Genomic DNA, 23,960 nt, shown 5'->3' on the forward strand with positions numbered 1-23,960 from the left:
TTGCTCTGGAACCCAGGCTTTTAGCCCTTCTGCCTGCAGCCAGGTAACTGCAAAGGGTCAGATGATGTGTGCCTTGCAGAAATGCAAGAGCCAGAGTCTGTGTTTCAATCAGAGGTGCATGAACAAACAGGAAAATAGAGCAGGACCAGGCCTTTGGAAGAAGCAAGGAAATAGAGTGGGAGTTCATGCCCCAAACCCCTCCCAAACCCCTCTGGCCACAAAGAGGCAGTCATTTCTCCTAAGGCAGCATATTCCTTGGGATGTACACTAGCAAGGGCAGACCCCTATTGTTTCAGGTTTTCCCTAAGCTGAAGAAGAAATTGGAGCCATTAAGCTGAGGGTAAAGAGTATGGGCAGGAATACAGATTATCACAAAGATGGGCTTCAAGCTTTAGAAACCAAGCTCTACTAGATCTGGGCCTTTAGCCCAGAGTTGCCAGAGATCAGATCTGCCAACATCTAACCGGGTTTTAAAGAGGTTTGATCTCCAAGGAAATGCTTATGGCCTGTGAAGAGTGGATCCCCCAGCCTCTACAGAAATTCTCAGGTCCCCTCCACACCCACCCCACCCCCGCCAAACCAAGAAGGGCTACCACGCGGGCAGAGTCACTTAGGCAGAGCCAGGGAACAACCTGCTGCAAAGCAAAACCAAGGGTTCCTGGGATGGCTGACCAGAAACCCACTCTGCCTGTGGGGCAAGGGGCCCTTGCTGGCCCTTACCTGCAGGAAAAAGTATACAATGTGGACCAGTGACTGCAGTGTGCCGTTTTCCCTTATCCCTTTTCCTGAATGGTGATTTGTGACCTGCAGTGCCTCCGTTTCCCCAACTGTAATGTGGGGTAATATTTGTATTTACCACATGGGTTTGTTGTGAGGATTAAATATGTGAAATTTTAAAAGTGCTTGGAGTTCCTTGCATAGAGTAGATGTTCCATCAGTGTTGGGTATGGCTGTTTTGGAGTGTCTTGAGTGTGTAGAAAATGACTGAATTATTCGTTATATACTGTCCGAACTGAGTGGTCACCTGTGGACGCAGAAGGGATGGGCATCCCCTGACAGCTCTGGACTTGGGGTGCAATAAGCTGCCATGTTACCTTTGGATGCACTGGCTGGATCTGATTTTTGACTGTTTCCCTTGGTGGATACGTCTTAGTGTTGTTTTAAGTTGGGTCATTTTTAAAGTTGTAGGTATGAGAAGGGCATGTATGTGCAGGTATGTTCCTACATGAGGGGCAACCAAAGGATGGAAGGGAATGGACATCTGTGGGACATCATCTAGCAACTGAACCCCCTTTTGTGATGTTGCTGCCCCAGCCCCCTCTCAGCCTCAAAAGCAAGGAGTTGTGTGGTTCTGTTTTCCTGGAGTGAGCGGTACTTAAAAGGAAACAGTGGTTGGGGTGCCTGGGTGGCTCAGTAGACTAAGTTTCTGCCTCTTGACTTCAGCTTGGGTCATGATCTCACAGCTTGTGAGTTCAAGTCCTGCATTGGGCTCTGCGCTGACAGTGCGGAGCCTGCTTGGGATTCTCTCTCTCCCTCTTTCTCTGCACCTCCCCAACTTGTGTGCTCTGTTTCTCTCTCTCAAAATAAATAAATACACTTTGAAGAAAAAAAAGGAAACCGTGGGAAACATTAGAAAACAGGGTGGGACAGGTGGGCTGTAACTGAACTATGGGACTGAGACTTCAGAATTCTAAGGATTCAGAGTTCCTCCTCCCAGATCTCTCTTCTCCAAACACTAAAGACAAAGACTCTTGTAGCCTCTGCTGCTCCATTTGGCTCATCTTCCCATAGGACAACCACCTCTCTAGCTGGTTCCTAAGTGTTAGTCCGGCTTTCCCTGCGAGTCAGGAACTCTCCACCTGAGGGACCTGTCTCAGGCTTCACCTGTTTCCTCTTGGGTCTGGCACAGACAGACCTGACCACACAGCGGGTACACAGTACCTCACGGACAACAATGTGGGCCATTAAGATTTAGAACTATTTTATTTGAAGACATTTTCTTCTATAGTTCTAGTTCTAAACACAAAATGAATGCTATCTGAGTGAGTGCATCGTAGGCATTGTTGTATTTAAATAAATCATATCATAATGTCTACATTTTAAGCCACATTTGTAAGACACAATACAACCTTTATAACAAAGTGTCAGTCATAACAAAACATAATTATTCATTCTACAGATTATCAATTTTCCTAAAATGACCACTAAATATGAAAACATTGTAGAGACTAGATCTAAAGAACCCCTATTAAGAATTTTTTTAGAAAAATGACACAATGCAAATTACATTTTCCTTTTCTTGACTAGTAATAAACTATGACATCCATTTGAGAAAGCCCCAGCCAACCCCACCAAAGTCATTTCAGTGCCCTTTTGCTCTGCAAAATTGACCATCTTTTACATTTAGTGTCTCCTGTAGGAATGGATAAAACTGGTTATGTCAAGTACAGAAGTCAGCATATGCCAACTGATATGCATTTTAGATTGTGTTCCTAAATTAACACAATATGAAAAACAAATATTCTTAAGTGAATGAAACACAAGGAGAGAAAGCCTTTGATAGTTATCACACAGGCAAAGACAACTGACTTACAGTTAGGACTAGCATTTAATGACCATTTAGTAATACTTTTTATGGAGGCGTTTTAAAGGCATAGGTATAAACTCACACGTGAACAGCTTGCCTCTCTCCCCATACTTACTTCCCTGGCTTTGCTCCTCCTTCTCATGGGATCAAGCTGTTGAGCCCTTAGCCAGGCAGGCTGTGGTGTTTAGTAGTTACCTTTATAGCAGATCACATACAATTTTTTTTTGAAAAATGAAGTACAGAGAAGACAATGAAATGTAGGGAGGAAAAAAAAAATGCCATTAAAACAAAAACATAGCTTGTGATCTTCAATTTTAGAGAAGAGCTGGTTCATTATAACTGTTAGAAGATCATGAAGCAGTGGGCAGACTGGGTCAGGACTGAAGAGGCAGCCAGGCCAAAGAGCCCCAGAGTGCCCACTGGCAAAAGTGGGCATCTTTGAGGGCACTAGTCACAATGATTACAGCAAACATTTTCACAAGAAGCTTTTCAAGGCCAGGGATGGTGGCTCATTTATGTCTGTATCCCTAATTCTTAGCATTACCTTGCACACAACAGACTTTCTGTAAATGTTTCTGGGAGCCAGGGAACTGAGTTGAATCAGCTCACTGCTCTCAAAGCCATTTTGGGTGGTATCTACTCACCTAATTCATTCATTCCTGTAAGGCGGGGATGACAGACTTCATTCACCTCACTCTGATGGATGGGCAACAGGTGCCTGGAAGCACTGATGACATGGATTATGAGACCAATTCCTGGCACAGAGGAAAGGAGTGCTACTCATTCATAATGCTGCCATCAGAGAATGGTGGCCCAGATGTCATATATTTCCCATCCCTGGCCTAGGAGAAAGGCATCCAACAACTCACCCATATTCCCTTTCTGTTGCTATGCTGCCTCACGAGTGCTCTGCATTAAGCCATGCTCATTAAATGCTGGTTGACCAAGAAGGCCAAGGCCTTTCCACTTGATTTACCTGTGTGGCAAACAGGTAGGGTCATGACTTTACCTGGAAATCTAAAAACATGGCATCCAAAATTATCATTAAGTAATTCTTTACTGAAAGAGAACAAGCATTTGCTTTTAATTCCCTTTGTAGAGAAAAAGCTTTCTCCACTTTGTACAACTTTAATTGATATCTATTGGAATCACTTGGGATTTTGGTTCAAAAAACCACGGCCGAGTTAAATTCTCTTTGGTTTCCATGCTTAATCTTACTTGTTTCTTACTAGAATTCATAACCTTCTCAGTACTTCATTGTCATGACTTAACCAACACTGTTGAAATAATAAACTCATACATTTTCATCAGAAAAACTTTAAAGGATGCTAAGGGGAGAGGCCAATGAAATCAAGGGTGTGGAGAAGAAAGCCAGAAAGAATGACAGAAAGAACCAACCTCCCTCTACCAATCCACACTTAGGACTCACTCTGCCGCTCCGACCATTCTTAGTAAAACTGGTTGCTTCCAGAGGGATGGATACCACAGGGGTCCTCCCGGCAACTCCCTTCTCCACAGTGGGAGTCTGGCATCCCTCAGAAGCATTTCAGAAAAGAAGGATAAAGCATTCAGAGAAAGGAAGGAAATAGAGGGATATTAACAAAGAGCACTATACTGTACACCTGAAACTAATATAACACTGTATGTTAACTACACTGGAATTGAAATAAAAAACTTAATAAAAAAGCAATGTCCTGGGGGTGACAGGGAATTTTCAAAGCATCATTACCCTCATCACAGGTACAGTCTTCAATACAACATTGGCATCAACAAGAGAACAGAGCTAAACTAAAATTATCCTCAAAATGCCAACATAGCTGCTGTGCACAGCAGGAAGATGTCCCAAATGCACAAATGTGTTCCTACTGCACATTCTGCCTTGCGCAAGTACCCTCAGCAGCCCAGAGTAACAAAACTTTGTTAGAAGTCTGTGTATCTTAGAGCTATAATATGCCAGTGCACATGCACACACACACACATACAGACAATATGCACATATGCACACATCAAACTTGGTTTATAAAAAGAGCTTTGTGGGTCAGAGTATGCCTTCACTTGGTCCAAGAATCTAATTGTTGACATTAAGAAAACAGACCCAAAGAATGTAATCAGGAAGGGAACTGGTTGGCAGCAACAATATTACATTTTATAAGACGTGGTTATTTACAAGCTAAGGTCTAACTTGTTCAGAACTAATTCAACTGGCTAGGATCGTCTGAATATACAAGGTTAAGCTTTAAAAAATTTAAGATCTGTCACAACAAAAGTTAACACTATCTAAAATAAATTAGATTTTTAAATATATGCAATGAAATTATAGATCACTGGAAATTCAATTCTATAATGAATATAAATTAATAAAAATCTATTATTAAAGTACCATCCCCAAGATTTGAGTTTTTTTTTTAAAGGCTAAGTATTTGCGAATAAATGGATATGGCTTAGAAACCCTTAAATAGTACTAAGTAGAGTACTGATATGATTATTTGGTGACAAGATCAAAGATCTGTCTCCATGTCCACAATAAAGGCTTGCCTCATTTTACTTAATAGAAGTATTCCTGAAAAGTTGTGCAAATAAAATTTTTACAACCAGACCTTTAACTATACTAGGAGGCCACGGTTGTAAAGAAACCCTGCAGTGACTCTTGATAAACTGAAGAACTCTGCTGAAGAAATCGAGTCCCCTGCACTATATCCTCACAGTGAATGCATACCGGAGGTGCTGGGAGTCTGGTGAATGCATGAATTTGCCATGATCATTTCTGCTTTTCTGTGGGACTTTCTCACAAGTGAGGCATGCTTTTCGGGAATGTCAGAACAGAAAGAAGGAATTCCAGCTCACAGTTTCACTGACTCCATTACAAAAGACCAGAGAAATTCAGAAAGGGTTTTTCCACCAAAATCAAATTTCTAGAAGTATAAATGTTTAAAGGGATGCTGACCTATGATTGGCAGAGGCTTTTATTCATGGCAACTGACTTACTGAAAATGATTGCTTGAGCTGTGTTCCACCTGATTTAACAACCTAGGCAAGTAGAGCATGTCACCTACTTTCAGAAATACCACCAGAGGCCACTCCACTTCTGTAAGAGCTGCTTCCCCTCTCCAGCACAAACGTTTCACAGCTATCCTCACCTTACCTCATAAAAGCAAAGCATGAATTAAAAGGCTAAGATTAAATTAGAAAGATGCCTCACCTAAATATGATAAAGGCATCTGTTTTATCTTTAAAAAAAAGAACTAAGTCCAATACATTCATTACAAGCAACTCTTAAAGGCAAATTTTTTTCTTATTTGGTGTTCCCTTCCCTTCTAAGACTCGATTTCAAAAATATATATATTTATCTCCATCCTTTTAAACAATATATCTTCTCTTTTAAACAACGCAGAATGCTTAGCACTGCAACTTATCTGCCCACATAAATTCCCAATCTGCCACATACATGAAATAAGAGGTTATATCTGCCTATCTATTCAGTACACATAATTGCAAAAAGTTTGGAAAAATAGCTGAGAGTGTTTTTATGCAAGTTTGGGAGGACTGGATGCTTGCAAGGACTCACTGTAGGGTTCCATCATTGTAAGTTTCCTAGAAAGTAGTGTGCAAATAAAATATCTAAACCTAGAACCCTATTTTAAACCACTGGCAGTATACGTTGAGAATGAATGGGGGAGAAAACGAGTGAAGGATAGTGTTAATATAAATGTTTGTCAAGTAAATGAATAACAACAACAAAAACTTCTCACTTAAGGTATTAATGATGTTTCAAGTGACCTAAACAACACAGATTTTAAAATGATCTTTACCATTCAATGTCAATTATTGACTTTGGCCCTTCACTAAAGCAGATACAATGAATCTTCTTTTTGATGAGCAGTTTCAGTCACTGGCCCAAGGGTATCATATTTGGATGAAAATACTATCATGGATTCGTTCCCATCATTTAACAATCAATAATTAAAAAAATAATAAAGTTGGTCTCTTTTCTCCACAAGTTTTCAAGTAATTAGTTCAAGTAAGCTTATTTACAGCTATTGTACATGTGACCAACTTTAACCCATGTTTTCCCTTTAGAAATCGTTCTCCCTTGAAATGGAACACTATGGGTTGTTTTCTTTCCTTTCTTTCTTTCTCCTTCTTCTTTTTTTTTTTTTTTTCCTTGAACTAGGTTTCTTTCAAATTCTAAGTCAGTTCAGTCATGTTTCTGTTTTATTGGGCAGATAAAGAGAGGAAACCAGCAAATTATGTCCAAAGGCTGGGAAACGCCTGAATGCTTCCCAACTATCTGAAAAGATGTTGTACTTCAGGAAAACTCGATGCTCCAGGCTGGTTGACAGGGTAACGTCTCTGCTCATGATATAGATGCCATCGTTGTGAAGGGCGCAAGTCAAGTTAAGACCCGATTTGGACGTGTTCTCCTTGAGGTAGAGCCACTGCCGCGTGATAGTGTTGTAGGACTGCACGGTGAGCATGTCCTCGCTCTGGCTGCTCCTCCGGTTGGGCCCCAGTTCGTGCAGACAGCCCCCCACGATGTAGATGGTCTCCTCAACAGACACCATCTGCTGCTTGCGAATGTGGACGTCACACGTTTCAAAGAGTGTCCAGATGTCGGCAGAGGGGCAGTACTGCAAAATGTTCATGTTGCGGTCTGAAACGAAGAGAGAAGCCTCAAGATGACACAGCCACAGTAACGTCACTGCCTGCCTCGGCAGTAATAAACATCTACCCCCGCCGGAATAATTTGGCAGCACAGAGGCAAAACTATTTCAGAGAAGCAGAGGTCGGACAACGGTTTCTGAAGTGGCTGGCAGGAGATCGGTTTAGAATCATCTCCCTCACCTCTCATCAGGCATGTCCCCCTCCCTGGGAGGCTCTCTAAATCAACAGGGCCAGGACACAGATTTAGAACCTGGCACCCTTAAACATTTTAGAACCACCAGTCCAATGTAAACAGAATCAGGGCGTTGGAATTCTCAACTATCTACAGAATTACTGACTTCTACATCCAGATGACAGGCTGAGCCCCAAGGATCTACTCTTGACAACCGACTCTAATACACAAGACAAGTGAGCCAAGCAAGATCCTCAGGGGCTGTCGAAATGAAATAGCACATAATTGCCAAGTCAGGCGGAAGTCTCACCTGTGGCCATCAGCCATGGAATCACCTGAAAATTCTATTTCCTGACTGCAACAGCAGAGATACTACCAAAGGCCCTTCCCTCTCCCTGTGCCCACTTCACAAGAGATGACTAGCTCTTGTGTGTATAAAATCAGAAAGCAGATGAAAGACTGCCCTAACATTATCTTGAATTCATGGCTGCTTTAAGGAAAAATATTACCTACTCTCTTTTTGAAAAATGCAGTGAAATTTAAAGTATCTAGTTTCGTTCTTCTTTTTTGTAATTGTTCTTTTTTACCCACTTCTCCTCTAGGAAAGAATAAATGGAACATTTTAGCCTCAGCAGAAAAAAAAATGCTCTGAGTTATCAGAAAGAATGAACTTTCTGTTTGTTGTTGTTTAAACAAACAACAAAATCCATCCATGGAAGAGACAACTTCGCTTGGGCACGGACGTGTAACTACAGGGTAGGACACTTCCTCCTGAGACAGAAGGACCCACCCACAGTTGGCAATGATGACAGAGCTCCATCACAGCCTCTGGTACCAAATTGGGGGGGGGGGGGCTCATAAGAGGGCACAGAAAGAACTAAAAGGAGACCAAATCCTGTGTGTGCACATGTCTCCACGCCAGCAGAAATTTCAGAACTGTTACAGCTTTAGGGAACTTTCCTTCTGTTTTCCACCCATAATAATACCTCCCTGTATTTCTTTTTGTTATAGCTGTTGTGATAAAACTCATTCTAGGAGATAGTCCAAGGGAGTTTGGTTAACAGTCTATCAAAAAGTGCTCCTTACCAGTGAACCTGGCTTCTCACCACGCAAACAAAGGACTTATTCTAGTGAGGTTTCCATGCATTTCTCAGTCCCAGGTCTGAAGGTCTTCCCAGGTCTTCTGTAAATGTTTTCTCTCCTCACCCAACAAGAGCTCAGACCATATGAGGTGGTCTGAGTTGGTGGAATAATCTTTATGCTTTTATATTTAGAGGGGATTCTGAACTTTAACAAATCACCCTTCTTCCCTTGAGTGGTTACTATTGCTCTCTATTGAATTTCTTTTCATTTCCTCAATGACTGACACAGAATTAATCTAATCATGAACTACTACAAGCGGCATCTGGGTGGCTCAGTCGGTTGGGTATATAACTTTGGCTCAGGTCATGATCTCGCAATTTGTGAGTTTGAGCCCCGCATTGGGCTCTGTGCTGACAGCTTGGAGTCTGGAGCCTGCTTTAGATTCTGTCTGTCTGTCTGTCTCTCTCTCTCTCTCTGCCCCTCCCCCACTCATGCTGTCTCTCTCTCTCAAAAATAAACATTAAATAATTTTTTTAAAAAATCATGAACTATTACTTACTAAATTTTAAAAGTCTACCTAAGTCAGCAGACCAAGAATGCAACTTTGAGCCCTGCATTTTGTTTTATGACAATTATGATTTCTTATTTTAAATACAGGCAACCATTAGGGAGGCTTGGGAAGATCCCAAGCAGAAGAGGAGAGGTGTTTCAGAGTCCAAGGAACTGTCCTGCCCTCTCATCTCAGAAAACCCATTTTCAATCCTTACACAAACATCCATCCATCCACATCACCCAACCATCCCATCACAGGTATTTGGCTTGGGGAATCCAGGACAGGAACCACTGTGTGTGGCCCAAATGAAGAAGGTACATTAGTAGTGGCTTGAAAAACTAGAAAACACACAAGCAAGGGTTTTCCAGGTCAAATCTAAAGAACATTTGCTCAGCCAGGGTCATGGAAAAACTAGGAAATCTACCAGCAGAGTACTCTTTGGATTATAGGGCTGCCAGTCAATGCATCCCAGCTCTTGCTCAGAAGAGAAGCCAAGGGACATGTGTACATTATATCAGCCCACAGGGTGTATTCTGTGTCACAAAATCTACGGAGAATCAGAATTCTTAGAAATGTCCATAAGTAAATAACTGTATTTACTTTCCCAGGAGAAAAGGCACACAGACACACAGAGAGGTACATATGCACACACAGGAATTCTCTGGGGGCTTTTGACCACTATACCCTGAACACCAGTGTTGAAGATAAAGGAAATGACTGCTAGATCTCGCTCTTTTTTCTTTTTTCAATTATTTATAACAAAAAAGCTGGCAATTATCTTATCTTCAGTGGAAAGTCACTAGAGAGGGACATTGGGAATAGCTCCACAGTGACGAAAATTTGAGGGTGTTTAAAAAAAAACCAAGAAACAAAAAAAACAACTCACTGCTTCCCATGCACTCCTCTTGGGTCACTGCCTCTCCTTAAATGTATAAACAGCACCTATAGTGAGTTCAACAGTGACCCCCAAAAAGATATGTCTACCTCCTAACCCCCAGAAATTCTGAATATAACCTTACTTGGGAAAAGGAGCTTTGCAGATGTCATTAAGTTAAAGATCTCAAGATGAGATCATCCTGGATTATCCAGGTGGGCCCTAAAGTCCAATGAGCAGTGTGTCTTTCTTTACAAGAGACAGAAGAGGAAAAGACGTGGATACACTCAGAAAAGAAGGTATGTGAAGATAGAGGCAGAGGTTGGAGTGATGCAGTCACCAGCAAAGGAACATGTGGAGTCACCAAACCTAGAAGAGGCAAGGAAGGATTCTCCCCTAGTGCCTTCAGAGGGGACATGACCGCCCACACCTTGATTTCAGGCTTCAGGCTTCTAGAAATGTGAGAGAATACATTTCGATTGGCTTAGGCCACTAAGTTGTAGTTGTTCGTTAAGTCGGCCACAGGAGACTAAAACACTGCTCACCATCCCCCCCACCAAATCAACTGTTTAGAGATACTCTAAGATGTGCTGTTACTCAGAATCTTTTGTGCACGTGCACACACACTCTAAACCATATGCTCATAAAACACTTTACATTTAACTTCTCCCTCTAACATAAATCCCTAAAACAAAACACATTTGGCTGTGGTAAAAATAATTTTTGGCACCTACACTACATTAGCATGTGGATTTCTGTCCTTTACAAAGTTACACATCACCATCATTTCTCCATGCTTACTGTCAGCGAAGGCTGGAGAGCTCTGTCCTCTCATATTGTATCATAAAAGAAAGACGGGTTATTTCACTATGTTGGATAAAATGGTAACTCCATTATTTCAATGTAGCTAAAAGTCCTAAGAGTCCAGTTATACCTTCTCTATAAGTTCTGGGTGTTTTACAGGTAGACCAAATGAAGAAATAAATTTCTTTGGCCAAGAGGTAACATTGACACAAGTGGGAGAGAGGGATAAAAGGAAAAGACACACCTCTTCCTGGTGGCCCTGCCACTGCCTTGTCTGCCTTACCACAACCATGCTCTTTTCTATCTCTATCATGTGAGAAGCTTCCTACCAAGAACAATAGTATAAAACCTACTGGAGAAACTTATTTCCAAATTCTTAACTATCAAATACCCAGCAAAAAAAAAAAAAAAAAAAAGTGAAAAACACACATGTACAGTTTAATAAAGAGCACAACCACCTCTCACCTCTGGATCAGGAAAGAATTCTCTTACATTCGTGTCTCTTAAAACCCTCTTATGATATGTAAACAACAGCCTAGAGCTGAGTTTCTGGAAACTATCTGACATATTTGTGCTCAAAAAGGGAGACAGTGGAAACAAAGATCCTCAAGGCTCTAAATTCTGTGTTAGAAGTATTCAGGAGAAGGATGGGAGTAACCCAGACAAGTCTCAGGACTACTGGTCACAAGGCTGGGTTTTCAGAGCAGAAAGAAAATACATATTTTCTTCATAGCTCCTTCTACCCCCATTCAATTCTTGTGCTCACACAAAGGCATCAAAGGTCCCTCCTGCCCAAACCACCCCTGTAATACACAACACTCTTCCTCCCAGATATGTAAATATGCAGTATTTAACATATAAAATCACAATGTGTACGCCAGAGTGTTTTCCTCTGGCACCCTCCTACCCTTCCACAGGCTGCAGAAGCTCACACAGAAAAGGACCACTTACTTAGCCCCTTCACTTACCTCTGGTAGTATATCCTCCAATGACATAAATTTTTCCCTTACACTCACATGCAGAGAACTCAGCCAGAGGATTTGGTAGGGGTGCCACAAAATTCCACGCATCCTGCTCAGGATTGTAACACTCAACATTAGAAACGGCCTGCCCACCAATGGCATACAGTTTTGAATTGACGGCCACAAGTTTGAAGTTAGACCTGAAAGATAGATACAAAGGCCCAGAGAGTCAGTTCTTATTGATCATTAAGAGGTAAGACAATGGCATGAACTGCTAAAGCAGAGTGTGGAATATGCTCGATATCTGAAGAAAATTAGCTCTCCAAGTTGGGTGCCTGGGGACAGAGGAATGACCAAATGACATCTCAAATTTCACTCCTACCCCCAAAATTCACAAGAATGATGCATTTTCCAAACTTCTGCAATTGGAGATAAGCAATTCAATATAGCAGACTCTCGCTTAGCCTTATGCCAAGAAGCAAAGATATTCTGTATACAGTAAACTTAATACTTCTTTTAGCAGCGGGAGCAAGTACTGATGGAGAGATGCATAACCACCTCACTCCCTTGTCTCTTGACTCAGAATGTTTCCCATTCTTCCTACCTAGGGGTACAATCTACCTCAGGTACATGCTAGCCCCTCCTACACAGCCAGGCATATGCTAAGGGTGCCCACTAAAGGGTGGACACCTCTACCACAAGTGTACCCAGACAGATCACTTGCCTCCCCCCCCCCATATGAGGGCATCCTATATACTGCTTCACAACAAATAACGTAGGGGTACATAAGCACTGAATTAATTAAACGAGTTTTGATCCAGCACTCTTAAGAGTATTTACACATGTTAACAAATACGTAAATCAATAAATGTTCACCTATTGTAATAGAAAACACTTTAAAAAGAGAATACCCTGGTGTTAAGCCCCATATCAGTAATACAATTCAGCACTGCTCATCGGTTTCAGATGCTAGATAAAAGTCTCATGTCTTTTGTGTTGAAAAAACTAATTTGTTTCAATTTGGCACACAGAGATTAATGGACTCCTTGAAGGCCAGACAGGATAAACACTTGGGTCAGTCTACGTGATGTATGCACCAGTCTCAAGTTTAGCAGAGCACGATGCAACCAAACGACCTAAAGCACAAATCCGGAGACCCTGGCCCAAACACCCCACTTCCTCATCTCCAGTATGGGGATAATACCCATCACAGGATGGGTATTACACAAACAGGGTATTACACATTACACAGGGTATTACAGTAAACAGTTTATCATCAAGTACTACACAGATATAAGATGCTATCATTATAATCTCTCAGTTTTCTAGTGTTTGAAATAAAGAAAGTAGACCAGGTAAATTTAGAGGTCACATCTATTGCCAACACAACAATATCTTCAAAAGTAACAATGTCCTAAGAAAGAACCAGGGTAGAGGCCACAAATAGTGAAAAACACATGTAAGAGGGTAGATGAAGAAAAAACAGTGAACAAGAAGTCCATGCCCAACCCCTGAACAGGTGTTTAATAAACACTGATGCACTATGACATAGAACATGCTAGAACGGGCCACCTACACTATGGTGTTTTCAAAGGTGCCTATAATATGTGCATGTAAGTGAGTTTGGGTTTTGTTTTGTTTTTCAAATCAGAGAGTGAACAGAGGACCCTTCAACAAGAACCTCATATTGCCCATTAAATCCAGCCAGCCATTCAGGATTTCATGCCAATAGACTTTGCTGGGGTGGCAGTTACTGGGGGGTCTCTGGTTCATGTTGCTTACTTTTCCTGCTGCCAATGGTCCTTAAAATCTGACCATTATGCCCTCTCTATGTGTGCAAATTTGGGGAACCAAAGGAAATAAAGCTTATAAATAAGCACTAAATTTTACCAGCCCAAAATTTGTTTTTGCTCACCAAAGGTACACAGATAGTAAATTTTGTAAGATCAAAACCGTTTTTAATATTCATCCAGCATAATCATTTGTCCTAAGCAAACATGTAAGGGTTGAATGAATAGGCAGTTAAAAGTAAACAGTTTCATCTCTCCAGACCCCAACATGCTCAAATACACTTGAAGAGAAGAAACTTTCCAAGACTGAGTTTAAGATGAAATTGCCACCCCAAAACAGGCCACTTAATGAGGAAACACTGCCGAGCATTGAGCCCAGGCTTATACAGGGATATCTCAGCTCCATTACTCAACAGCTGTGTGACCTTGGACAAGTCACTGAATCTCAGGTCATCTGAACCTCACTTTCCCTATCTGTGAAGTGGAGAAAAGCACATCATCACACACAGTAAGAGTTGGAAAGGGGAACACTTGCAGAAAGTCAGAAGAGGAAATGCTTTTCTGCATGTCACAGTCTGTTTCTTAACTCCAAAAAGGTCTGCTTCTCATTTGTTAACTGCAACAGTCACTCCCCATCATGTACTCTGGAATTATGTACAAAGTGCTTTCTCATCCATAAATTCTCACCATGTAGCACTTCATTTGCAAGTTTCTGAACATAACTCTTCCACTCTTCACCTCCTGAATGGTAAAAGTATCAATCCAAGCTATCAATTTAAAAAAAAATATATGTTATCGCTACAGTATTTTCTTAATATTGATCCCTGACATACTACATGCAGGGGGTAAAAAGAAGAATTTTTAAACCAAATAACGATGTGTTGTAGCTATGTACTTGACTGACTTACAGTGAATAGAAATAAAAGTGAAAAAAATTTAGATGCTGATTTAATTTCTACTTGACTTCAAGGAAATAAAGAGCTCATTAAATCCTTAAGAACGAAGTGACATGAAACACCCTGAACACCGGTGCACAGATTAACAGTAGCTATATACAACTGTAGGGAGGCAGGTGACACAGACGTCTGTGTGGCTTAGAGTCCTGGCCATGAAACTGTGCGAGCTAATTCAACTCACTGAGCCTCAGTTTCCCCTTTGGGGAAATGGAGCCAATAATAAGAGATGCTGGGGGCGCCTGGGTGGCGCAGTCGGTTAAACGTCCGACTTCAGCCAGGTCACGATCTCGCGGTCCATGAGTTCAAGCCCCACGTCGGGCTCTGGGCTGATGGCTCAGAATCTGGAGCCTGTTTCCGATTCTGTGTCTCCCTCTCTCTCTGCCCCTCCCCCGTTCATGCTCTGTCTCTCTCTGTCTCAAAAATAAATAAACGTTGAAAAAAAAAAAATTTAAAAAAAAAAAAAATAAGAGATGCTGTGAGCATGAAACAGGAAGTGACATCTAAAACCGACTATAACATGCAGCCCAGAGTAAGAGCTCAAGAAATGTAAACCATTGTCATGGTTTGCTACACAGAAAAGTTTGTTGCCATTAGAGTGAACATTAGAGTAAAATGGCAAGAACCTTTCTCCATCTTTTCTCAACCACTCAGAAGAGGACTGTACAGTCTGCAGAGCACTTGGGTCCTCGTGTGTCCTCTTCCCCCTTCTGCTGCTTCCCTACAGATTAACCTCCTCTGGGGACCAGGAAGGGGAGAGAGCAAAAGTTAGGAACAGAAGTGGTCGCGGTTGCTACCTACTACCCTGTCTGAGAAACTCCAGCACACCAAGCAACTTTAAATATTGGCCAAAATCGGGGGGGGGGGGGCAGGGAGAAATGAATAGACACATAGTTTTCTTTCCTTCACACTATTCTGGGGCTCCACTGCTATGTTAACCATAGAGCACAAAATCTCTCCAGGTTTCCATGACTCTAGAAATGCCCCCCAAATACTAAACTATGGCTCAGAGAAAAACGGGACAGCCAAAGCTGACAACTGTAATTCCACCTCTGCCAAGAGACTTCACTCTCTCCCAGCCTTTCTGTACTCACATGCAGAACTCCAATTTCAGAATAAAAGTGCAGGCAATTGAAGAGACTAGACACAATGTTAGAAATAGACAAATTAATGAACTGATGACTGCAACAGTGGCCAGTTCCTGCGAGTTATCACCAACTAAAGTGAGGAGGGAAGGTGAGAAATTTGGGGGCACACAAGCTTTTACATTAGAAGTTACGTCCTGACAACTCCCGAGATCAAATCCATGTTTGGACCACTGGGCAGTGTTGCATACCTGGACTTCAAAGCATCCTCTCAAAGACTGCTATGTACTCCTATTGCCATTTTCAAGTGTGTGGGCACAACATTAACATCCCTCCTGTCCTCCCTTCCATCCCTTCCTTCCTTCCTTCTTCCATCTCTTCCTTCCTTCCTCCCTTCCTTTTTTGGTGGGGGTGGGGGGAGGAGGTGGTCCACTACTGGTCATATAGCACCATTTTCTCCAGAGTGCAAAGGGCTTACAGAATCTCTCAGTGCTAGGGTTCCTGCCTGTCCTTTACCATTTAAGATTCTGAGACTACCACACTGTTCAGTCCCTGGGGAAAGTGGGCTGTTCAGCATTTGACCCCTTTGTCAAAGTAAAACTGTACAGATACACCACAAAGGCAGTGAATCAAGGTAGATGTGAAGTGCTGTGTGACAGAGGCCAACATATTTTACTCAAGGTTCTAGGTTTCCACCGGTGTTTCCAGAAACTGTGTTAGACACATCACACAGCAACAATTCCATTCTAGATTTCGTTTTTACTTGTCTCGTCATCTAAACTCAGTTAGAAACTCCTTGAGAACAGGAGCCATGTCATCTTTGCTGTTCATCCAACAGTGACTAGAAAAATGAAGACACAAAGCTAATGAACTTTTGAAAAACAGCACAGTACCATAAAGTATCTGTGCTCCACTTCTTGGATAAAAATAATTTTTAAAAAGAAAAATTTTAAATCTGCATTAAAATGGTCACTGCCAGTCCATAAGCCAAATTGTAGATACTCTAAATGGCTATATCTATCCAATAGATATTTACATTTGGTTACTCATTACACACCTAGCAATTTACTTAACTTTCTATGCCTCAGTTTCTGACTCTGTAAAATGGGAACCTGCCTAATACAGCCTTTGTGAAAAATAAGTGAGATAATATGTGCAAAGCAGTAAGAACATTACCTAGTACAGAGTAAATGTTCAATTAAATGTTACTTATTATTTTTCAGCTATGCTAAATAACTATAATGACTGCTACAAGATAAAAATACTATATAATGTTACATTTAAAAAAATCAGGGGCGCCTGGGTGGCACAGTCAGTTAAGCGTCTGACTTCAGCCAGGTCACGATCTCGCGGTCTGGGAGTTCGAGCCCTGCGTCAGGCTCTGGGCTGATGGCTCAGAGCCTGGAGCCTGTTTCCGATTCTGTGTCTCCCTCTCTCTCTGCCCCTCCCCCATTCATGCTCTGTCTCTCTCTGTCCCAAAAATAAATAAACGTTCAAAAAAAAAATCATACATTCACTTTTATTTTAATAATATAACATATTCCATAGTTCAAAACAACTGTGCATTTTAAGCATCTATTATATATTGGACACCATGTTAGCAGTAGGACTATACATAAACATTGAACTGGCCCTGATTGGAAGGGAGAGAAACAAGCATGACCAGAAAATTTCATAAGATGGAGAGTATTCTAGAGAAGCATACTTTGAATATTTAGACCAACTGAGAGTTCAGGAAGGGTTTTCCACTTGAGTTTATGTCAGGTCTGAGCCAAAGTATGAGAGAGATAAAGAAGGTTACAAATTCCAATATGGCATCCAATAAAAAAATTTGGTGGGAAAAAAATATCTGTGTAGAAAAAAACCAGAAACTAGAAAATACCGGAGAATAACTGTAATAGAAAAAATATACAGACGATACAAAGCTAATAAAAGAAACCTTTCCTGAAGGACCAAAAGACCTAAATAAATGCATGGAAAAATGAACAATTTTTCTAGCTGCAGAGTATTTTGAAACTATGAATCCTCCTCCAACTTGATAAACACAAGGTAATCCCAAACAAAATTCTAACAGGACTTGACAAACTGATTCTAAAGTTTATCCGAAGGAGGGGCACCTGGGTGGCTCAGTCGGTTGAGCATCTGACTTCAGCTCAGGTCACGAACTCACGTTCATGGGTTTAAACCCCACATCAGGCTCTGTACTGACAGCTAAGAGCCGGAGCCTGCTTTAGATTCTGCGTCTCCCTCTCTCTCTGCCCCTCCCCTGCTAACGCTCTGTCTCTCTCTGTCTCTCAAAAAATAAAATAAAACGTTAAAAAAAATTAAAGCTTATCTGAAGAAGAAAATGTACAAAGAATAGCTAAGAGAATTAAAATAAAACAAAACAGAACAAACGGGTCTCAGTTCCATGAGACAATAAAATAGTTTACCAAGCTACAATAATTTAAAAGTGTGAAGAGGCACCTGGGTGGCTCACTCAGTTAAGTATCTGACTTCTGCTCAGGTGACGATCTCATGGTTCATGAGTTCAAGCCCCACGTCAGGCTCTGTGCTGGCAGCTCAGAGCCTGGAGCCTGTTTCAGATTCTGTGTCTCCCTCTCTCTCTATCCCTCCTCTCTGTCTCTCTCTCACTCTCTCAAAAATAAATAAACATTATTTTTTTTTTAAGTGTGTTATTGGGGCACCAGGGTGACTCAGTCAGTTGACGGTCGGACTTGATTTCAGCTCAGGTCATGATCCCAAGGTTCTGGGAGTGAGCCCTGGGTTGGGCTCCGCACTGAGTGTAGAGCCTGCTTAAGATTCTTTCTTTCTCTCTCTTTCTCTCTCTCTCTCTGCCCCTCTCTCTTGCTTGCACACACACACTCTCTCTCTCTCTAAAAATAAAATAAACAAACAAACATGTGCTATTTAAAAGGGAATGGCAGTCGGTTAAGCGTCCGACTTCAGCCAGGTCACGATCTCGCGGTCCGTGAGTTCGAGCCCCGCGTCAGGCTCTGGGCTGATGGCTCAGAGCCTGGAGCCTGTTTCCCATTCTGTGTCTCCCTCTCTCTCTGCCCCTCCCCCGTTCATGCTCTGTCTCTCTCTATCCCAAAAATAAATAAACGTTGAAAAAAAAAATTTTTTTTTTAAATAAAAAATAAAAAAAATAAAAGGGAATGGCCAATCAGTCAATATGGAAACAGGAAATTAGCATCTGGTAACTGGCTGTGTAAATCAGTCAGTTTGAGGGACATTTAAAAAACGTGTTATAACTTTACATTATACCTTATTATATGAAATTAAGACCCAAACACATTCAGATATAAATGTAAAAAGACAAAACTATAAAAGATATATTACAAGACAATGAGTATTTGCATATTCTTAGCTTGTAGAAGGCTTTCCAATGCAAGATTAAAGGCTAATAGGATATATTTAACAAATTTGGCTACAAAAAAATTTTAAATGTCTTCATGTAAGAATACACTATGGGGGCATATGGATGGCTCAGCCTGTTAAGCAGTCAACTCTTGATTCCGGCTCAAGCCATGATCTTATGGTTCATGGGTTCAAGCCCCACATCGAGCTCTGTGCTGACAGTGCCCAGCCAGCTTGGGATTCTTCCTTTCTTCCTCTCTCTCTCTGTCCCTCCCCCACTCGCTCTCTCTCTTAAAATAAACAAACTTTATATACATATAAACAAAAATAAATCTATATAAATATAAAATAAACAAACTTTATATATATGTGTGTGTGTATACATATATGTGTGTGTGTGTGTGTGTGTGTGTGTGTGTGAAATAAACCTGAAGTCCAAAACTAGAGGCTCACAAGGCCAGTGTTGGTCTGGCCTGCAAGGTTTTTGTTATTGTTGATGTTTGTTTTTTCAAAGAAGTGGCCAACACTTGAAAATCGGGGTGTCTGCCCATCTGGCAATACCGTTCCTCACTTCTAGGTGGCAGCAACGAGCTGTGGCTGAGAGGCGGAGTCCTCTTGTGGTGGGGTGGTGACTCTCCGGTCCCTTGTAATCCCAACCCACCCCTCTAGTCACTGACTTCACCTGCCCCGTCACTTGGAAGATTTCATTTTGGGGGCCTTACAATAAATTAAAGACAGGGGAAAACATGTGCTTCATTATCTAAGAGACAAGAGATTAACTCTACATACATAAACAGAACTTCTGAAATGAATATGAAAAAGATAAACCAATTTTCTTTTTAATTGGCAAAAACCGTTTAAAAAATATATACACAAGGCCAATAAATATATGAAAGGAAAAATCTCTCTTCCACGCAGAAACATTCACACCAGTGTTTTTGCCCATTGGATTGGAATAAAAAATTATGATAATGTCTTGTCTTGGCAAGAGAATAGGAACTGGCAAGTTCAAACACTGTTTCAAGGAGAGGAAATATGAATTTTCTGATGGGCACTTTGGCAGGAGCTACCAAAATTGAAAACATGCATGCACTTTGGCCCACCTATCCAGGAATTTCAGGAATTTGCCATATAGGACTGACTGATATATGCCAGCTAAGACAGGCACACATATGCCAAAATGCTCAATATAGCGTTGTTTATAATGGCAAATAGAAGCAACTTAAATGGGGCACCTGGTTGGCTCAGTTGGTAGAACATGTGGACTCTTAATCTCAGGGTCGTGAGTTCAAGCCCCAAGTTGGGCAGGCAGCTCACCTTGAAAATAAACAAATAAATAAATAAATAGAATAATCTTTTTTAAAAGGAAGCAACTTAAATGCTCATGAAATAAGGGAAGGGCTGATTACATTATGGTACATCTATGGGCTGGAATATTACACAGCCAGTAACAAGAATGAGATGGCTCTACATTTGCTGATATAGAAAAAAACTCTCAAAATGGAAATATTAGTGGCCATAATAATCAGCACAGCCTAATCAACTGTAGAGTAACAGTATGTACAAGATGCATACACACCCCTCCAGGTACATGCATATGCATACACATTTTTCCCTGTTAACAATCATCAATGTTCTTAATGTGTGTGTGTGTGTGTGTGTATATATATGTGTGTGTATACACATATACACATATATACGTATATATAAATGTAACATAAATATATTTATAAATGCATAATATATAAAGGTATGTCAATGGATACCATTTTTTACTCTGGTTTTTCATGTCATTTGCAATTTTTCTAAGCACATATTCATGCATTGCTTGAATACCTTTTTTTCCCCTCAGAGGACGGATATTCCTATAAAGAAAAAGACTACCAAGGACTTGTAAAGAAAGAATTCTGTGAGGTGTTGTGTTACAGTTACAGCTGGAGCTGGGTGGGGCAGTGAGGATGCTGATCACCTCAGTTGATACAACTGGAGACAGTGTGTATAGTGGTGATGGCCAGTCCGCTGGGCCTTCCACCCCCTAATCTGAGCAATATCCACAACACTGAATGTTTCTTTGTTGCTTTAATTATAATCTGCTTCAAAATAACCCATCTGACATCAAATTTTAAGTATGGTATAAATAATGCACTAAAAAGGGGTTGGAAGAAAACATGCCAACCTGTAAGAGGTTATTGCCTCTGTGAAGGAGGGAACAGGAATAACGGTCTTTCCGTTTCTTGATTCTTTTCCATTTTTCCACTTTTCTAGAATAACTATATATTATTTTTATCATCAGAAAAAAAGAACACTTTCCAAGATGAATTTTATGTTATTGTAGAAATAAAGTCACTGATCCTCCTGGCCTGGTGTACCCTTAAGGTCAGTATGTGTAACGGTTACAACTTTCTTTGCCAGGTGGTGAGTCCCCCAATTCCTGGTTCCACACTTTAGGGTAGGGCCCATGTAGGGGTTGAGATGGGTACAAGTGGACCAGAGGAGAGGGTCCTTTCGTGGGTCACACTGATTCTTCTCCCAACTTGTGAATGAATGGCTGTGGCTGTCTTGGATCCGACCACCTTTCCTTCCTACCACCTCCGCTCCATCCGCCCTGCTCTTTTCTTTTCCTGTTCGTTTCCTAGCTCCATTCCCTCCTCTTGCTCCTCTCCCTTCCTCCTTTTCCTATCTCCAAGTCACCCAAGTGCATGCTGGGAGGGATTTGCAGGATGGGAAGGGAGAAGGCCAGGTGGACGGAAATGTTCTAATTCTCCAGGTGACCATTGCCAGGCTCAAGTTTTGGGTCAATGATGAATCTGTCTGGGAAAGAAGGGAGATGCAAAAGAGAGGATAAAAAATAAGAGGCACTTAAAACAATAAATCGTAGGTACAATTCTAATGTTTATCTCCTGAGCACAGATTGGTGCCCCAATGTAGGAAGCTTCAAAGTCAGTGACAACAACAAACTCTCCCAAAGACAGTGTTACAGGTTACTGCCCAGTGTGTCACTGTAATCAGGATTGGAGCCTAAAGAATAAAAAAATAAAAAATTTAAAAAGGCAAAAATGAAAGCAAATTAAAGAAAGTTTTCTTTGAAAGTATCCTTCTAGGAAACCACAGATTCCTTTTTTCCACTGGGAAAGAGGCAAAAAAAAAAAAAAAAAAAAAGCAGTTTGCCTAAAAGTGCAATACCTGCAAGGAAACAACTCAGCTAGTTGACCTCGGGGGTGGGGCGCGGGGGGGGGGGGGCACTTCTTCCTTGCAAGTCCTCAGTTCTTTGGGCGCTTTGCCAGAGTCAAGGCCAGCAACACTCCTGAAGATGTCATTCCCACCTCGGCGCAAGCTCCTGTGACTGCCCAGTAAACATTAGGGGAACGAGCTAACGAGCAAGTGAATGGATGGGAAAGAAGCCGCACTGCCGGGTGCTTACCTCTTCTGGTTCATGGAGGCCACCTGGAGCCACTCGTTGGTGCTGGGGTTGTAGGAGTGCGCAGCCGAGATCTCCTGGCTAGTGATCCTGTACCCGCCCACTATGAAGAGGTAGTTGTCCAGGATGGCGGACCCGTAACCCCTGACATTCACCAGGTCGGGAGGAAGGTTGTTGGCCAGCGGGAACCAACGTTCAGTCATCTCCTCATACCTCAGCATGGATGGGGGCTCCCCTTGGTAGGGGTGAGGAGCCAGGGGTCCCCCCAAGAAATCCCCCAGGGCCACGAGGACAGGAGTCCCCGTCATCCGGGCCTCTCTCAGCCTCTGCTTCAGGCTGACATCGCCGGGGGCTTGAGGGGGAGCCCCCAGAAGATGGAACTGGGGCTTGCAAAGGACCTCGTGGAAGTGGACGACCATGAAGCGCAGGCAGGCCTCCTGCAGGTCGGGCAGCCCGTACACCTGCGCCAGGCGGTACAGCTCCAGGCAGTTGGTGAGCCGCACCTGGGACAGCAGCAGCTGCAGCAGAGACGTGACCTGAAGGAAGGAGGCCGCTTCCACCAGCTCCGCCAGCAGGCTCACCTCGTCCATCTCCTCTTCCTCCTCCACCCCACCGCCCTTCTCCGCCCGCGGGCCCAGGAGCCAGCCTTCGCGGGCCCCGCCGGCGTTGATGAAGTCCAGCACCAGGCGCAGGCCCGGGGCGCTGAGGCCGCGCAGCTGCTGCACCTCGGGGCCGCCGGCCTCCTGGCTCAGGGCCTCGCGCATGCCGGAGCGGTAGAGGGCGCGGAAGTAGTCGCTCTGCTCGATGAGCTTCCTCTTGCTCACCGGGTAGCAGCGGTCCTCCAGGCGGATCTGCACCATCTCCTCGGCCGACATGGCTGGGGGCCCGGGGGCCGCGGGGGTGCCCGCCAGCTCTGCGCGCTCGCCTCCCCGCCCCCACGCGCTCTCCGGGTTCCGGGTTGGGCGCGCCGAGGGATGGCGCCGCGGAGGAGGAAGGAGGCGACGGGCCGCCGCCCGCTCCCGCGCTCGCCCGGCCTATCTGGGTCGCGGCGGCGCCCCCCGAGGCAGCCCCTCCTCCTCCTGGTCCCGGGGGCGGCGGCTCAGCCTCGCTCCCCCGAAGCGGCGGCCCTGCCCGTCTGCTCTCCCTCAGCGCCAAAAAAGGCCCGGCTGGCGCGCCCCGGGCGTCGGGAGGCGGCCGCAGTCCTCGCTCGGGTTCGCCGGACCGCGTCAGCCGCCGAGGGGATCCCAGCCCCCAGCCTGCAGCCTCCTCCCACGCCTGGCTTCTCACTTCCGCCCCGCAGGACCCCCGCCGCCCGCCGGACCTGCCGGTGGATCCGGGAGGGCTGGAGGGCTGCGGGCCCGGGCGCCGGGGCTGGAGCCGGGTCCGCGCAGCCTCCCCCGCACGCCGGGCGCAGCGGTGCGAGCCAGGCTCGGACCGGAGGCGAGATGAAGCCCGTCCGCTCTCTCTTCCGCGCTGCTTTACCAGCGGGAAGAGAGAGACAAGAAGGAGAAACAGGCGTGGAAGGAACGGGATGAAAGGAGTCTGGGGTCCCGGGCGTCAAAATGACATCACATCTGGGATCGCCCATCTAGCCCAATCCGGCATAGTGTCCCAGCGGGCTGAGGCCCATAGGCCGTTCCTGCACACGTAGGTGGCA

The 23,960-nt window shown here is 43.3% G+C and overlaps 1 protein-coding gene and 1 long non-coding RNA gene across 2 annotated transcripts; one reads left to right on the plus strand and one right to left on the minus strand.

Annotated features, from left to right (window-relative positions):
• Positions 1-1,964: 1,964 nt before the first annotated feature.
• KLHL42 (kelch like family member 42) lies at positions 1,965-23,282 on the minus strand. Its single transcript, XM_040488562.1, has 3 exons — positions 22,307-23,282; positions 11,704-11,897; positions 1,965-7,238 (listed from the first exon to the last, which is right to left on the minus strand). Exons 1-3 carry the CDS (start codon positions 23,176-23,178, stop codon positions 6,787-6,789), a joined length of 1,518 nt encoding a protein of 505 aa, XP_040344496.1. The 5' UTR covers positions 23,179-23,282; the 3' UTR covers positions 1,965-6,786.
• LOC121038775 (uncharacterized) lies at positions 8,140-10,297 on the plus strand. Its single transcript, XR_005794501.1, has 3 exons — positions 8,140-8,252; positions 9,162-9,314; positions 10,192-10,297. It is a non-coding gene; the product is annotated as an uncharacterized LOC121038775 (long non-coding RNA).
• Positions 23,283-23,960: the final 678 nt, after the last annotated feature.

This window comes from Herpailurus yagouaroundi, unplaced genomic scaffold (assembly GCF_014898765.1).
Source record: "Herpailurus yagouaroundi ecotype Mexico unplaced genomic scaffold, PumYag 166, whole genome shotgun sequence".
Taxonomy (NCBI): Eukaryota; Metazoa; Chordata; class Mammalia; order Carnivora; family Felidae; genus Herpailurus; species Herpailurus yagouaroundi.

Excerpts from the sequence above, each read along its gene's own strand:
- KLHL42 (XM_040488562.1), bottom strand. The coding sequence starts at position 23,178 with ATGTCGGCCGAGGAGATGGTGCAGATCCGCCTGGAGGACCGCTGCTAC. Across the intron at positions 11,898-22,306 it reads GCCTCCATGAACCAGAAGAG|GTCTAACTTCAAACTTGTGG; the intron begins GTAAGCACCCGG and ends TCTATCTTTCAG. Across the intron at positions 7,239-11,703 it reads TGGAGGATATACTACCAGAG|ACCGCAACATGAACATTTTG; the intron begins GTAAGTGAAGGG and ends TCTTCGTTTCAG.